This window comes from Drosophila virilis, chromosome 3 (assembly GCF_030788295.1).
Source record: "Drosophila virilis strain 15010-1051.87 chromosome 3, Dvir_AGI_RSII-ME, whole genome shotgun sequence".
Taxonomy (NCBI): Eukaryota; Metazoa; Arthropoda; class Insecta; order Diptera; family Drosophilidae; genus Drosophila; species Drosophila virilis.
This window is the reverse complement of record NC_091545.1, coordinates 23,259,006-23,276,194: the sequence shown is the minus strand read 5'-3', so window position 1 is coordinate 23,276,194 and position 17,189 is coordinate 23,259,006. Positions and strand designations below refer to the sequence as shown.

At 41.2% G+C, this 17,189-nt stretch overlaps 5 protein-coding genes across 5 annotated transcripts; 4 read left to right on the top strand and 1 right to left on the bottom strand.

Annotated features, from left to right (window-relative positions):
* Nucleotides 1-1,797: 1,797 nt before the first annotated feature.
* LOC6624215 (chondroitin proteoglycan-2) lies at nt 1,798-3,498 on the top strand. The gene is made up of 2 exons (XM_070208166.1): nt 1,798-1,888; nt 1,946-3,498. Exons 1-2 carry the CDS (start codon nt 1,864-1,866, stop codon nt 3,454-3,456), a joined length of 1,536 nt encoding a protein of 511 aa, XP_070064267.1. The 5' UTR covers nt 1,798-1,863; the 3' UTR covers nt 3,457-3,498.
* Nucleotides 3,499-5,905: 2,407 nt separating this feature from the next.
* Nucleotides 5,906-7,463, top strand: LOC6624163 (peritrophin-44). Its single transcript, XM_070207990.1, has 2 exons — nt 5,906-5,960; nt 6,028-7,463. Exons 1-2 carry the CDS (start codon nt 5,933-5,935, stop codon nt 7,434-7,436), a joined length of 1,437 nt encoding a protein of 478 aa, XP_070064091.1. The 5' UTR covers nt 5,906-5,932; the 3' UTR covers nt 7,437-7,463.
* Nucleotides 7,464-7,521: 58 nt separating this feature from the next.
* Nucleotides 7,522-8,828, bottom strand: obst-G (obstructor-G). The gene is made up of 2 exons (XM_002048296.3): nt 8,719-8,828; nt 7,522-8,660 (listed from the first exon to the last, which is right to left on the bottom strand). The coding sequence occupies exons 1-2, from the start codon at nt 8,782-8,784 to the stop codon at nt 7,851-7,853; spliced, it is 876 nt and encodes a 291-aa protein (XP_002048332.1). The 5' UTR covers nt 8,785-8,828; the 3' UTR covers nt 7,522-7,850.
* A 1,530-nt stretch (nt 8,829-10,358) lies between these two features.
* Nucleotides 10,359-16,845, top strand: LOC6623819 (uncharacterized). Its single transcript, XM_002048294.3, has 2 exons — nt 10,359-10,480; nt 14,814-16,845. Exons 1-2 carry the CDS (start codon nt 10,405-10,407, stop codon nt 16,841-16,843), a joined length of 2,106 nt encoding a protein of 701 aa, XP_002048330.2. The 5' UTR covers nt 10,359-10,404; the 3' UTR covers nt 16,844-16,845.
* Nucleotides 11,525-14,513, top strand: LOC6624212 (mucin-2). Its single transcript, XM_002048295.3, has 2 exons — nt 11,525-11,594; nt 11,654-14,513. The coding sequence occupies exons 1-2, from the start codon at nt 11,579-11,581 to the stop codon at nt 14,380-14,382; spliced, it is 2,745 nt and encodes a 914-aa protein (XP_002048331.2). The 5' UTR covers nt 11,525-11,578; the 3' UTR covers nt 14,383-14,513.
* Nucleotides 16,846-17,189: the final 344 nt, after the last annotated feature.

Below are 17,189 nucleotides of genomic sequence, written 5' to 3'. Positions count from 1 at the left end.
ACTAACGCTTACCATGTAATGTACACCCATAAGCCCAGCTTTGCCCAGCATGAATCAATCTCATGATGCGTCTAGGCCCAAAGACCAAAAGCCATTGCCATTGTACATTTGTTGCTCTTCCTTTCTTTCTTCGTTTAAGTGTTAGTTAGTTTTGTTTCTTCTTTCTTGGCCTGGTAATTTAATTCAAGCGTACCTCGGCGTGTGTTTCCATAAAAAATAATTAGAATTGTCGCGGTTTCAGTTTCAAGCGGATCCCATCTAACTAGACCCAAAGCAGGAAGCCTGTCACCGCACTCGCTGTGCTTCAAGGTGCACAAATATATTTCAATCTAACAGTACATGTCATACCTCCAACTACATGGCATGCAAATGCATATGTACTTAATCTAACGATTTCTTTTCTACATCTGCTCTGTGCATGTGTGCGTTTTGTGTCTTAATTGTGGAAATATCGCTTACTGCAAAACTGTTGTTCAAGTTACTCAATGGTATCAGATTTTATATGTGTCATGCCGCATTCTTAATACCCTTTAAACAGACGGCCAAGACTGGAAGCTATGTAATGTTTCTATAAATCAGAAACTATGATATTTATATTGACCAAAAAGAATCTCGGTCCGGCAGAGAACAAATTTTAAAAATTTCTTACTTGAATCAATTAAGCTGTGTCAACTAGTACAGCAACTAGTTTTAATGATTAAATTATGCACAATATAGCATAAAGTTAGGACCGTAAATTCTTAAATGATCATTATGTTAATCAGGAAAAGGAGACTAATATAATCAATCAGTTTGCTAGAAATATGTTTTAATTAAACCTAATTTAAAGTATTTTCAAGTCAAGCTACATTTATGACTTAAATATTTATATTCCATTTTGACCACATTAACTAAGTCAAGTTTTTCTTATCATATTTCAAGAATATTGAATTATTAATCAGAGATTAAGCTATGCCTAAAACAAGCTTCGAAATGTTATTTCATAGAAACTGGCAGGCGAACTCTTGTATATCGACTCGGCTTTTGATAGTGATGATGAATATATATATATACACTAAATAGGGTCAGAGAAGTCTTCGTCTATGCGTTGCACATATCCTGACCAAATTTATGATACTCTCTACAGGGTATGATAAGTATGCTTCAAGAAATAGCAATAATTAATAAGTCATGTTCAAGACGAAATGCATTCTATTGCATACTTTTGGTCAATAATTGTTATTTTTTTGTATATAAAAGATTTATTTATGTTTAAGGAAAATACCCCAAAACATGCTCCTATCATAAATAGTAGAAAATAGGCGTATCAGCTTAAACTCTTTTTATTTGTAATACCTGTTGCCTGTTTCCTGTAGGAATTTGCCTAATTCGTATAGCTTTAATAAAATGCGTATTTCTGTAGCTGATAACTGGCATTGGCGAATGAATGAACCATTCATTGGCTGACACCAATTGTGGGCTTCCAGAAAGATGCCTTATCGGCATAGGAAGAACACAAGTAAACTACTGTAATTGTTGTGAGTGTCGGGAATATGAAGCATGGCTCGAAGTTGAAAACTTTCTGTGCCATTGATAGCGATAAGAGTGCCCGAATCCAGAAACAAGTACGTAATTACACACACGATGCACGCAGCCCAAGCGCCTGTGAGATAACAGGTCGGGAGAATTAATCAACAGATAAATACGGTTATTGGTCTAATCAAAGGCGATTGACTACTGATTTGATATACACATGCCAAAAAAAAAAAAAAGAAACAAAATTTGTATTTTCCACCTCCATAAATGCTTCAGAGCTGCCAAGAACGCGAATTAGTTCGGCTCGCGGTTCAGGTGATGCAAGAATTGGTTTAGTTTGCGGAGAAAATGTGCAAAATCAAAGAAGGAATTGGTAAGTACACGGATCCAACTCCGAGACACGACTTACAAATATCACATCCATCGCCAGCCTTGATTGGGTGCCTCTTGCTGATGGGTGTTCAGTGCACAGTCGCTCAATGGTCGGATATTTGCGACGATGAAGCGGACGGAACGCGTTTGCCTGTGGCCCTAGACTGCGCACGGTTTGTGGTGTGCCAGGAGCGTGAGGTGGCCGAGATTCGTCGTTGTCCACGTGGCCTGCATTTCAATGCACAGCTGGGCGAGTGCGATTTCCAGTGGCGGGCCGATTGCAGGGCTCTTTCGTTATTTGGCAAGATCGCCGGCGATGAGGAATGCGTGTGCACATGCTGTGCCGAGGAATGTCCAGACGACGAGCTGGATCAACCGACCACGCCTTGCCCGTCAGAGGCGGAGAAGACCACCCCAGGAAATGAGGACGAAACGGACAGCGTGACGGACAATGTGACGGACAATACAGAGACTGTACCCAGTGAGGGCACCACCAAGGACAGCACCCCCACTGAGGGCACGACCAAGGAGAGCACCACCAGGGAAAGCACCACCAAGGAGAGCACCTTCGACCCGGATCCGACAGAAGCTCCCGGCAGCTCAACCGATCCCCCAACTGGTGGCGCGGTGCCCGCCTACTGCGTCGACAAGCGTCCGGATTGCGTCAACCAGCCGGACGGTGTCATGCTCGAGTTACCTGGCGTCTGCACTAAGTTTATTCAATGCAGTCACGGCTGCGTCACGGAGCAAATCTGTCCCAGCGGCTTGTACTTCGATCCCAGTCAGTATGCGTGCAATCATCCCTGGAACGTGGACTGCACCCCAGCGGACGCCGATGATGTGGACGGCGAGCTGGCTGGTCCCTCGGGCACCAGCTGTAGCGATCAGGGCGTTTGCGCTGGACAAAGGGACGGCAAAATGTTCGCCAATCCCGATACTAATGGATACTTTGTGTGCCAATGCCAGTGTCCAGTTGCCATGCCCTGCGATGCGAATACCAAGTTCAATGAGACGGCGCAGGTGTGCGATTGGGACCTCACATCCGGTACAATCGGCGGCAGCAGCAGTGTGATCTGTCCCAATGGCCTGGTGTACAATGCCACCTCCAATCAGTGCGACTATCCCGACGGCTATGTGCCGGAAGTCGTATGCGAGAACACCAGCACCATTTGCAAGGGCAAGCCGGAGGGCACGCTCTTTCCCATAGAGGGCATCTGCAATAAGTTCTACAAGTGCAATTACAACTGTGCCGTGGAGAAGACATGTCCCAACAATCTGGTCTACGACTCGAAGGCTGAACTCTGTGATTATCCACAGAATGTGGAGTGTCCCTGGGAGCACACCCCACCCTCTGGTCCGAATGCCGGACCCTCCGGCATATCCTGTGAGAGCAACGGTCGATGTCTGGGACAACGCGAGGGCATACTGTTTCCATCCCTGACCAGTTGCAGTGGCTATGTGGTCTGCCAGTGCGAGTGCGAGGTTCCAATGGAGTGCGGACAGGGCTTATACTGGGATCAAAAACTGTCCACTTGCAACTATGCGGATAAAGTTGATTGTTCTCTTTAGGATAATCGAGTCACATTAATAAAGGAAAATCAAAAAATTTTGTTTCCTTTAAACTCTTGTTCGACTCAGCTTTTCGGTAAGGTTTGAATGGCTGTGAGGAATGTTTGTACCCTGATTAATACAAACAAACAATGTTTCCACCCTTGTTAAGCCCCAATCAGTCAGTTGCTTATACATTTATAGATTAAGTTAGTCCGCTGTTGAGAAAGATCAAGTACCCTATCCGGCATCCCTTATCAGCTAACAAAAAGCTCAAAGTACGCTACGATAAGACATGTAAGACTTGTCCACTAGAAATATTATACCTATTAGCTATTAGACATATATATTAAATTTAATTATAATGGGATATACCAAAAACTTAGCCAAGTTCTGGAGGAACCAGTTAGGTTTGCTCATAAAAACACAACAATAATTAATAGAAATATGAAGTGAGTGTAACAAGCGAGTGAGATAGGGTGAGCATTTAATATTCCATGCAAAAAATATGAAAGCCTTTTGGACTAATTATTCTTGTAGTGCGAATATGAACACTTAAGAATATGCACTTAAGAAAAAGACTTTCAAGTAGAAGAATTGCCTTAACATATATTTTAGCTAATAAAAAAACTTAATTGTGATTACAGACTTACCCAAAAATGCACAGCCCTACGAATGATGGGTTTATTGTCTTCTAAATGTTTGAGGCAGCAGTCTTTTATTTATACACATTGCTGGAAATAAAGAATAAGACATTAGTTAGGGCAAAAGAAAGAAGAATAAGTTGATCAACATAATGAGGTGTATTTTTCTGAAATGTGTAAAACACGTCTTCATCGGATTTACAGTTTGCCAAAAAATTAAATAAAATATTTCTATATTTAGATGAGCAGCATTGTAGCAATGTAAATGCACTGCAGCATTGCTTATTTTCAGAGAAACCATTTTTGTAATAAAATGATTAATAATTTACAATATCTTGTAACATCTGAGATATTGTCAAAGTGTTATCAGGCACTGTTATCAGAGAGGAATCTCATTATGATGATTGGCGAATAATATAAAAGGTGTAATAAAATGCGTAGTTGTTTAGTGAACGTTTGTGTACCAAGGAACTTACACTTTAAAATGTATCTCGCACTGTTAAAAATACGCCAACACTACGGTATAGAAGGAATATAATGTAAAAGATAACAAGGATTAAAAGTAAAATTTATTATACAGTGCTCCTGATATGCCTTCTATTTTGGCTAAGCGCCGAATCATTGGCCTCAAGTTGTTGCAAAGAAGGCGAAACCCAGGAAGATCCCATTGATTGCCTCAGCTACTATGTCTGTTGCAGTGGAGTGTTTGTTCACAAGACTTGCGGAAGCGGAAACTATTGGAACTCGAAAGTAGAATCATGTCAACCGAATAACGGCCAGTGTTGCCCCGGTGCAGGCGAGTGCACGGAAAACGAACTACACGTCGATCCGCAAGATTGTGCCGCCTATTACCTGTGTGTTATGGGACAATTTGTGAGACAAAAGTGTGCAAGCGGTGCTTACTTTGATACCACAATCAAGGCTTGTGTTGTCGATACCGAAGGTTATTGCCCTACGTACTAATGGACGTAATATATATCAATTATATCTCAAATAAATTCAAAGAAATAAACATTTATGCACATGACAAAAAAAACTGCTACTAAATTTATGTTTCGGTATTGGCAAAGTTCAACAGAAAATTTATAGACTTGAAAAAGACTTAGTGCTTGATGAAAGCAAATGAAAACAAGGTGGTTACACTTTCTGCGTATGGAATAAATTCTTGAAAATTAAATTGGCTAAGTTCAATCCAAAACAGTACAAAATCTGTTTAAATTTAATGCTACATATTTTATTAATTTGTGTGTGCTTCAATAAAGATTGAAGTTATGTTCTCAAAGTAAAGCAGAAAAGAAACAATTTCAATCATTTTTTGTCCAAGCAATATACCACATAGGAAAAGGCTGACTAAAAGCCATCTTTTGTTTCGGATATAGCTGGGTTATTCTTTTTAGCATATTTTATAGTTGTTTTAATATTTATTATATTTGGATTTTATCGCTTACCGTTTCCCTGACCCTCTCAATTGGACATTACTGAATTTCCAGCAATTATTCTTTATCGATTGGCTCGAAGAGTAGCACACTTCTATATATTTTTGTACCTATCACTAGGTCAATTTTATTGTTGTTATATAAATTCATATTTCCTTAGGAACTTGGCAAGTGTCAACCTAGCAATTTAGACTTTCTTAGTTTCACTTTTTAACATCACGATAAAAAGAAACATTTTTTTGTTTAACTACTGCATATGCCTGATATGATCAACAATGATTTCTCTTTATCATTGGCACAAGCATCCGACCCGAAACAGAAACATTTAATTATTTTAATTGCCAGAAAATATAAAAGCGTAGGCAAGGCGTTCAAGGCTTCAGTAGGAAAAAGTCGTTTAACAAGAAGTGTGCAAAAATGACTTACAATCGAAAATTAAACTACGGTAAGATATATCTCTCATAACACAAATATGATAAGTATTCCACTAGCTATTGCTTGTGTACTTCCAGGGTATCACCTTTTAATTGCAATGGCACTTGTCATTGGAGCTCTGGCTGACGATTGCTGTCAAAGTGGAGACACCAAGGCGGATGAAGACGACTGCACCAAGTATTATGCCTGCTGTACTGGCCAATTCGTTCATAAGTCTTGCCCCAGCGGAGAATACTGGAACTCACAAAGCGCCAGTTGTGAAACAGACAATGGTCAGTGCGTTCCCTGCACATGCACAGAGGGAGAGACCCAGTCAGACCCAGAAGACTGCACCAAATATCTGATCTGCAAGAACGGAGAGTTCGTATCGGCCTCCTGCGATAGCGGAGACTACTGGAACTCCCAGAGCGGCAAGTGTGAGAAGGATAACGGCCAGTGCATTCCCTGCACATGCACAGAGGGAGAGACTCAGACGGACTCTACAGACTGCACTAAATATCTAATCTGCAAGAACGGAGCGTTTGTATCCGCTTCCTGTGATAGCGGAGACTACTGGAACTCCCAGAGTGGCAAGTGTGAGAAGGATAACGGCCAGTGCATTCCCTGCACATGCACAGAGGGAGAGACTCAGACGGACTCTACAGACTGCACTAAATATCTAATCTGCAAGAACGGAGCGTTTGTATCCGCTTCCTGTGATAGCGGAGACTACTGGAACTCCCAGAGTGGCAAGTGTGAGAAGGATAACGGCCAGTGCGTTCCTCAAACATGTACAGAGGGAGAGACTAAAGCGAACCCAACAGACTGCACTAAATATCAGGTGTGCAAGGACGGAGCATTTGTATCCGCTTCCTGTGATAGCGGAGACTATTGGAACTCCCAGAGTGGCAAGTGTGAGAAGGATAACGGCCAGTGCGTTCCAACAACATGCACAGATGGTGAAATTGAAGTTAATCCTGCTGATTGTGCCGGATACTTTGAGTGTGTGGATGGCACGATGGTCAGAAGGAAGTGCGCCAGCCAAACCTATTTCGATACGAATCTAAAGGCTTGTGTTATCGACACTGACGGCGTGTGCATTCCCAAGGTTTGCGATCCCGAGTGCTGTGATGTTCCCAATGACTGGATCGGCCCCGTCGATAAGAACTGTTCCGCATTCATTCACTGTCTCTACGGCCACTTGATCCTGCAAACCTGTCCAAACAATCTGCAGTTCAATAATCTAACAAAGGAATGCGACTATCCCGATGTAGTCAAATGCGACGATGGCAGTCCGCCACCCAGCGGACCCACTGCCGGCCCCTCGGGCACCTACTGCGAGAGCGGAGGTCGCTGTGTTGGACAACGCGATGGTACCATGTTCGCCGTTGACAACAGCGGAGGTTACATTGTTTGCCAGTGCGAATGTGAGATTAACTTTACGTGCTCACCTGGCCTGGTTTTCAACGAACAGATCCGTTCGTGCGACTGGCCTGCTAAACGCTGAATTCATTAATAAAACCACTTAAAGCTGCATTTTCGTGCTTAACTTTGAAGTTTTGTATGAATAAAAGATCGTTTCAATTGCAGCTATATTATAGCGTAAGCTCCGAGTAGATTTGACATACAATCATATATTTTGGGCATAGTTTTGCGAAATTCGCACTTTATAAATTAAGTTTGAAACTCAACGGATGAAAGTCGAACTTTCACCCATGCAACCTTGGAACCAGTCAAGGGATAGATTTACCGAATAGCCGTAATGAATTTTCGCAAAAATCTGCATAGGATCTTGTGGTATTTACCATATAAATAAGCCTTAGATTATGAAATTCCTATAATGCACCAATAACACATCAAAAGGTAGACAAAAGAAGTCACAGCTCTTCAAATTGCAACACTTGTATTAGTATATGTGTATTTAGAAGAGGCTTCCTTTCGGCTTGCTCTTTTTGGACAGTTTTTTCTTATTTCTCTTAGTTGGCTTCTTTGGTACCTCACACTGTGCGATCTTTGGATAGTCGCATCGCCTCACCTTGGCATTAAAATGCAATCCTGGTGGACAATCCATTACCAGGAACATCATATTGCTGCACAGCAAGAACTTGCTACAGTCATTTCTATGGGGAACAAGAGCATCTTGTTTCTCATCGGAGCAAAGACCAGCGGTTACGGCGGGGCTAGACTTGGGCTCTTCCGTTGTCGATACCTGCACCTGCACCTGGCTTATGGAACACTTGGCTTCTGATGCTTTCATGCAGAGTTTTCGAGTTGGACTGAAGTGTTGTCGGCCTGGGCAGTGGCGTAGGTGGGCCAGTTTTGATCTACACATATAGTACTCAGTGCAGGATCCTGCTTTGGGCAAGGCTACTCCATTTTTTTTGTGAAAGCACAAATTGGCAATGTGATTTTTATTCGGATTAGGCAGTTGCTTAGGCGGTTTCGTGTTGACAGGAGGCTCTTCGATCTCGTCACTGTCGAATTCCAAGGTATCGGCTTCCGAAGTATCTATTTCCGTATCTTCGTCGTCATCTGGTGTTTCGTACGGACAGATTACATTGTCTACATCATCGCAATGGAGGGTTAGGGGGTTGAATCGGCTATCCTCATCGCATGATCCAGCAACAGCCTTGCCTTCATTACAAATATAGTATCCTCGACATTTCCCAAACATGGGCAACAGGACGCCATTTTTACCTTTACAGATAGAGGTGTGAAACATAAAACCATCCTGTAAGATTTAATTAATACCGATGAGACCGCCAACAAAGATTACTTTAATATTTTACTTTAAGCTGGGCGACAGCTGTTTTATTTAGGATCAGAATTATCCAGAGGGCCACAAGAGACTTCATGTCTCTAGTCACGGTCAAATTCTCGTTTAAACTGTACGAACGCACCAACGCGACTTGTTTTTATAGACTGAACAGTTGTGGAAAATGAATGAATGAATGTAGTGCCAATATGTAAATTGTACAGATAGATAATATAATCTTCACTTCCCATGTGACTGATACGTAGGAAACTTTTTTGCCTATCATTTTTACAGGGAATCGATAAAATCAATCATGTGTTTGAAATGAAAAAAAAAAAAAACTGGAATCAAAATGGTGAACCGCCTACCGTCAACCTGCGTTTTATTGCGCCTTCACAGCTTAAAGGGATCTGTTTTATAACCTAGTCGATAAGCTATGCTAAGGTCTGAATTGCCATGAAATATAATTATTATTATTTATTTACATAAATTATAGCCTTTCTCCTTTTATCACATTTCTGACACACAAAAGGGATAGAGAGTTGGTTAATTAGGATAAGAGTAGGAAAGGAAGTAGGGATAGAGAGGCAGAGAGAACCGATAGACTGCTAGAGAGAAATAGGTAAAATAAATTTGATTTATTTCACAATTTTAAACAGCTTGTTAAAATAATAAAACTCATAGCCAAAGCACGTAAACGTGCAAGGCTCATATGATTACATGAGAATTGCACAGTCAAGTCTTTCTGCAAAACTTAAATTTGTACTTTTCCTGCCACTTTGCACTCAGGGGGTTGGGCATACCTAAATATATGTAATATAATACAATATAATAATATAATATATGTCAATATGTAAGACAAAAGCTCTTATAATTTTAAAAGAATATAAATTGCCAGTTGCCAGGAAAGGTTTTGACATCCAATAGCTTACTACAAATTTTGTAAAATACAAATTCGCCAAAAAATTCAAATAATAGAATACTCTCAACATCCATGTACATTTCATTGAAATTATTTGTATTTAGAGAAAATATTAGATGTTCCAAATGAACCAACTGGAATTGGGTTCAATAAGTATTAATTGATTTACGATTAATTAATTTACGAAGTTTTCCTAAAAGTATGCCATTTGCCATACATGACAAAAACACGAACGCCCGAAATTATACAGAGAGATAGTGAGCGCCTATATAAGCTACTAGAAAACTGAATATTTTTTTCTGCAACTGTCTAAATAAAATATTTTTAATTTTCTCTGATATATAATATCAGTGGATTCATTAAAATGGACAGATGGGCGGAGGGGCCAATAAGCATTTAGCTCCAAGTGGACGTGTCTTCATTAACATGCACACTCTTTAACTTATCGCAAAATTTCAAGGCTAGGCAGTGCAATGATTATTTGCTAGTAAATAAACAAATACAAGAAAAAAAAACAAACATTCAGTCCATGCTGTTCTTTCCCTTGACCAAAATGTTATTTCATTAATTAATGCTACGATTTTAAATGAAATTCCGCCAAAATCTTATCCATGCGTATTCATTATCACTAGAGTGGGTTATATCTTGATATGATTAACGTCTGTCTATCAGTTTCCTTCTTTTACTGGCTCTATTGCTGAAATATCTTTTCAATACCATTAGTCACTTTAGTGTCTTCCAAGTCGTGGAACTACAAACAATACAAATATTAAGAAATAATTCGAAACAATAAAGTGTATGCTATTTATCGTGCGAGCTGCCAGGAAGGAAATAAGAACAATAATAAAACTTAACGCAAATATCAAAATGAAAGGTAAACAATTTTTAAACCCTGGACTCTTAAATTTGATCTTAAGTTAATATTTTAGTACTTAACTAGCGTGATGTACTAGAGACATTAACTTAGTTAAAAATATATTTATAAATGGGAATTACTCCAAAAACTGGAGTAATTTCATATACAATTTTATTTATAAATAATTGTAAGGTTATATATGGATTTGGTGTACTTTTTAGACGGTTTAGTCAATAATTAATCTCAAATGCCAATTCGTTGGTGAAGTGCGAGTTGTCTGTGTCTTGTTATGAAATTAATCAATTCAATAGTGCACAATTAGTATATTAACTATCTAATAGGCCAATGCAATTCTATTTTTTTTTTCTTCTTCTTTTGATTTAATGATGATGAAAAACGTGTCGCCTTGAGACGTATGCTTTTCATAATCATAATTAAATGCAATGATATAAATAACACAAAATAATTCTACAATCGAGACGCTCGACTGCGATATACCCTAGCAAAGATACACGCTAGCGGAGACTGCTATAGACATTGTGCATTTCATAAACGTAGAGCTTAATTGTATATTCATTTTATTATATGATTATATTTAGCTTATGATAATAATTCAACGAGCAGCTTAATTAATTATTATTTGTAAGTACACAAAAAAGCGATTATCGGGAACCGGTTATGCCTTGCCTAAATAAAGTCGATAAAACAAATCATCTCCGGAGAATCGCAACATAAAAATACTCTAGCAATTGTAGGATACAGGCTAGAGTATGTGTTTGCCCTATGTGTCTGCCCAGACGGATATCTATTATTGGCTTTAAAGAAGAACGAACCTTCGAAAATGAAAGAACAGGGTACATGAAATCCGCAGACATAAATGGACCAGCTGCGGGTGCAACAAGCACGATAAAGATCTCGATATCAATATTTGATAAGGAATGAGCCAGGAACCTACTTTGCTAATGAGGCAGCCACACGAAAATTACTATTTTTGGCACATTGGTTATTATTGCAATGTGTATAAAAGGGTATTGAGAGCAAGCAGTCTCTCAGTACTGCCGAGGCTGTGAAAAGCTGTAAAATATAAATTTTTAACATCAGCAACTAAAAGCAGCCATGCGCAACTTATATGGTAAATGGCTAGAATCCAAAATACCGAAATTATTGACCTAACGCTTTGCCATTTTGCAGCTTTAACCTTACTGCTTATAGCAGTTTCTGCAAGCAGCATACTTGGTGCCAACTTGGATAGTCGGCAATATGTTCCTCTATCAGTTTCAGCTAGGGATGCGGGAACTCCTTGCCTGACAACAACTCCGCCATGTGTTAACACTCGCCCGCCGTGCTCCGGAAATGCTCAGCCTACAACAACTACCCCTTCTGTTACCACAAAGCCGCCATGCACCGAAGAGGAGGATAAAACAACAACAACACCGTGCAGCACAACAACAACAACAACGACCACAACTACAACGACAACTACCAAAACAACAACGCCTACAACAACCACAACAACTACAACCACGACAAAAACCACAACGACGACAACAACGACAACAACTACAACGACATCAACCACCACTACGAAAACAACGACTACAGCTACAACGACTTGTAGCACAACGACAACAACCACAACTACGACAACAACTACAACGACAACAACTACAACGACAACAACCACAACTACGACAACAACCACAACTACGAAACCAACGACTACAACTACAACAACTTGTAGCACAACGACAACAACAACAACTACGACAACAACGACAACAACTACAACGACAACAACCACCACTACGAAAACAACGACTACAGCTACAACGACTTGTAGCACAACGACAACAACCACAACTACGACAACAACGACAACGACAACAACTACAACGACAACAACCACAACAACCACAACTACGACAACAACCACAACTACGAAGCCAACGACTACAACTACAACGACCTGTAGCACTACGACAACAACAACAACTACGACAACAACGACAACGACAACAACTACAACGACAACAACTACAACGACAACAACTACAACGACAACAACCACAACTACGAAACCAACGACTACAACTACAACGACCTGTAGCACTACGACAACAACCACAACTACGACAACAACCCCAACGACAACAACTACAACGACAACAACCACAAGTACGACAACAACCACAACTACGAAACCAACGACTACAACTACAACGACCTGTAGCACTACGACAACAACCACAACTACGACAACAACCACAACGACAACAACCACAACTACGACAACAACCACAACTACGACAACAACCACAACTACGAAACCAACGACTACAACTACAACGACTTGTAGCACAACGACAACAACCACAACTACGACAACAACTACTACGACAACTACCACAACTACGACAACAACGACAACAACTACAACGACTTGCAGCACAACGACATCAACCACAACAACGACTACAACTACTACGACAACTACCACAACTACGACAACAACCACAACTACGAAACCAACGACTACAACTACAACGACTTGTAGCACAACGACAACAACCACAACTACGACAACAACTACTACGACAACTACCACAACTACGACAACAACGACTACAACGACTTGTAGCACAACGACATCAACCACAACTACGACTACAACGACAACAACTACAACGACTTGCAGCACAACGACATCAACCACAACAACGACTACAACTACTACGACAACTACCACAACTACGACAACAACGACTACAACTACAACGACTTGTAGCACAACGACATCAACCACAACTACGACTACAACGACAACAACTACAACGACTTGCAGCACAACGACATCAACCACAACAACGACTACAACTTCTACGACAACTACCACAACTACGACAACAACCACAACTACGAAACCAACGACTACAACTACAACGACTTGTAGCACAACGACAACAACCACAACTACGACAACAACTACTACGACAACTACCACAACTACGACAACAACGACTACAACGACTTGTAGCACAACGACATCAACCACAACTACGACTACAACGACAACAACTACAACGACTTGTAGCACAACGACATCAACCACAACAACAACAACAACCACAACAACGACTACAACTACAACGACTTGTAGCACAACGACAACAACCACAACTACGACAACAACTACTACGACAACTACCACAACTACGACAACAACGACTACAACGACTTGTAGCACAACGACATCAACCACAACTACGACTACAACGACAACAACTACAACGACTTGCAGCACAACGACATCAACCACAACAACGACTACAACTACTACGACAACTACCACAACTACGACAACAACGACTACAACTACAACGACTTGTAGCACAACGACATCAACCACAACTACGACTACAACTACAACGACTTGTAGCACAACAACATCAACCACAACAACGACAAAAACCACAACAACGACAACAACTACAACGACTTGTAGCACAACGACAACAACAACCGAGTGTATTACAACAACACCAAAAACAACAACCTGCAGCACAACAATCACAGTTACAACCGATTGCAATACAACAACACCCCCGTGCACAACCACAACAAAGTGTCCAGGAGGAGCAGCAGCGACAAAAGCTAAGCAACCTTTCCGTGCCCGACCTAGCTTCCGTCCACTCAAAGAAGTTACTCAACTTATGAATGGAGTCTCATCAACGGACGACCAAATTCAATTCATATGCGTTGGAAAGCCCAACGGTTTTCTACTGGCCTCCCCAACCCGCTGCAACGACTACTATATCTGCCGCCACCAACAGCCACTTAAGGTCAGCTGTGGTGACAAGTACTTCAATGGCCAGAAGGGCATTTGTGATCTTCCAGAGAACACAGGATGTGTTCAGCACTAAATAACAAGAATATATCCTGATCCTGATCGCAAGCACAGTATTATACGAAAACAACTGAAATGAAAGCTCTAATATGAATGTTATTTTATCAATAAAATATGCAATTGCTTAAAAAAGGCAACTTAATATATGAACATATTTCCATTATATTTATTTGGATCACCTATGCATATATATTTCTATATACTTGTTTAACCTGCCGAATTCCTGTTTGGGGACTACACCCATGGGGCTTTTGTAAACAACACGATATAGCTAGAAGCATCAAGGAAACAAGCTGCTCAAGAAAATCTATCTTACAATCTTGTAATTTTGTATTAGGATAATAGTGTATAAGTAAGCTGGATACAGGGTATTTACTATTCGCTCCTATCTACTACGCACTCTCGACTTATTTCTTATGAGATACATTTTTTTTTGTTTTCTTTTAGCCGACGCCTACAAATGGCTCCTGATTTCGTTGTTGGTCGTGTTTGCAGCACGTTGGATCTCAGCCAGAAATGTCAAAGTAAACATGCTATTCGGGTCTACTCCACTGTTCGATTCAACCTTTTGTGAACACCTGCCGACTGGCTATTATGAATACCCATATGATTGCGCTGCCTATATTTCATGCAGGGATTCACGTACAGAGTTAGAATACTGCGCTACGGGTAAACTCTTCAATAAGGATCTGCAGATATGTGACACTCCCGATGCAGTTGATTGTATCGAATCACAACAACCGACAACAACTACACCCGATGAGTGCATGGATGTTGCTAACGGAACTGTGATGCCCTCTGTTGAGCACTGCGACGAGTTTATCGTGTGCATCAATCAGCAAGCTGTGATCCATAAGTGTTCTGAGCCCTATCTTTTCAATCCGGCCTTACATATATGTGACGATCCGAATGAGGTTGTGTGCTATGACGGGCAGAGTACTTCCAAGGCAACGACGGAAGCACCGAGGCCAACCACTGAAGCACACAACGAATGTCAGGGCCAAGAGTCCGGCATCTCATTTCCATATGTTGAGGACTGTCACGAGTATATTCTATGCCTGGGCGATGATCAGTCTGTTAAGGCCAAGTGTCCAGTAAATTCTTGGTACGATCCAAAGAGCGGCAATTGTGGACCTAATGTGCCGCCAACAGCTTGTCTGGAAGTTGAGACGACAAGCACCACATCAAGCACAACTCTGAGTCCACATCAGCTCTGTGCAGATCAAGAATTTGGCATCTCCTATCCCTTAGTTACCAACTGTAAGCAGTATATTGTGTGCTTGGGCAACGGAGAGTCTGCCGTAGTTGACTGCATTTACAATGCTTGGTATAATCCTGTGACGGGCGACTGTGGACAGGATGTCTCACCCACAGCGTGCCAGGAAGGCTCCATTCCTACTACCACAACAGCACCGACCACTCCAGCTACAACGCAAGCACCTACAACCCCAACGCCAACAACAGATGAACCTACATCTGAGCTATGTTCCGGACTACTTCACGGGCAGTATGTGAGCTATCCCGACAACTGTAGTAAATATGTCGTGTGCTCGGAGCCAGTGCCTATAGCATTTTACTGCACTCACGGATATTACTTCAGCGAGGCTCTGCAGCAGTGTGTGGACTGGGACGAGAGTGACTGCGAAACAACGGGGAGCACCGTGTTGCCTCCGTCACCGACGCCTGCCCCTGGCGTCTGCTTGAACAACGCAGGCAGCACATTTCCATATCCGGAAAACTGTCAATGGTATTTCCGTTGTGTTAACGATAATGTCTACATGATGGGTGTTTGCATCAGTGGCGAGTACTACGATCCCTTCAGCGGCGAGTGTGGTTCCAATGTATCGCCCGATGCTTGTCAAGAAAATTACTCGACAGCCACAACCGATTTGAGTACAACAACTACAGAAATGACAACAATCTCTACCACCATAAGCACAACCGATTTGACTACAACTACAACACCAATAACAACAGTTTCTACTACAACTGCTCCGCAATCTGACCCGTGTGAGGGCGTGCCGGTGGGCGATCTGGTACCCTACCCCAACGACTGCACCAAGTTCATTCAGTGCAATAGGCCCAATCCTGTGGTATTCGATTGTGTCGAGGGGCAAGAATTTAGTGCCCAACTTAAGCGCTGCATGGCGCCCTGGTTCGCAAATTGCACGATAGCACCGACAACTGAAGCCCCTTTGACATCAACAACTGAGCTACCTGACATCCAGACAACAGAGGCAAATCCATCAACCCATGATTTCTGTAAAGGTAAAACGGACGGCTCACTTGTGCCGTATCCGAGCAACTGCTCAAAATACATTGTGTGCCAAGAGCCCATTGCGGTGGGCTATGCCTGCCCAGATGATGAGGAATTTAGTCCGACAGAATTGCGCTGCATGGATGCCCAGCTTGCAAATTGCACTAGCATTGCAAACTATTATGACTACAATATAGTGTCTGAAGACAGTCAACTTTAATATATAGTTGGACAACAGAAGGATATATGCCTTGGTAGTACAAGGCGAGAAGGTGTTCAATTCAAATAAATAGTAGGGCTTTGATAACTAAGTTTGTTATGTTCAAACAATTAAAATTTATTTTAATAAGAATAATTATATTGACAGTAGCTGTACTGTTGATATTTCATTTGACTAAAAAGCTGTTCAATATATTGGTACCCTTTTATGGTATTGAAAGAATCATTTACAACCATATATAAATTATATTTAATTGTTACTTTAAATTGTTTGGCGATTTTTTAATAATAGACTAGCGGATATACCGAAACTTCCCGCACCAACTAGACCCTATTTCAAACAAGGA

Bases quoted from the DNA above. Each gene is read 5' to 3' on its own strand.
- LOC6624163 (XM_070207990.1), top strand. From the start codon at position 5,933: ATGACTTACAATCGAAAATTAAACTACG. The intron at 5,961-6,027 runs GTAAGATATATC...GTGTACTTCCAG, and splicing joins CAATCGAAAATTAAACTACG to GGTATCACCTTTTAATTGCA.
- obst-G (XM_002048296.3), bottom strand. From the start codon at position 8,784: ATGAAGTCTCTTGTGGCCCTCTGGATAATTCTGATCCTAAATAAAACA. The intron at 8,661-8,718 runs GTAAAATATTAA...TAAATCTTACAG, and splicing joins CAGCTGTCGCCCAGCTTAAA to GATGGTTTTATGTTTCACAC.
- LOC6624215 (XM_070208166.1), top strand. From the start codon at position 1,864: ATGTGCAAAATCAAAGAAGGAATTG. The intron at 1,889-1,945 runs GTAAGTACACGG...ATCCATCGCCAG, and splicing joins CAAAATCAAAGAAGGAATTG to CCTTGATTGGGTGCCTCTTG.
- LOC6623819 (XM_002048294.3), top strand. From the start codon at position 10,405: ATGCTATTTATCGTGCGAGCTGCCAGGAAGGAAATAAGAACAATAATA. The intron at 10,481-14,813 runs GTAAACAATTTT...GTTTTCTTTTAG, and splicing joins CGCAAATATCAAAATGAAAG to CCGACGCCTACAAATGGCTC.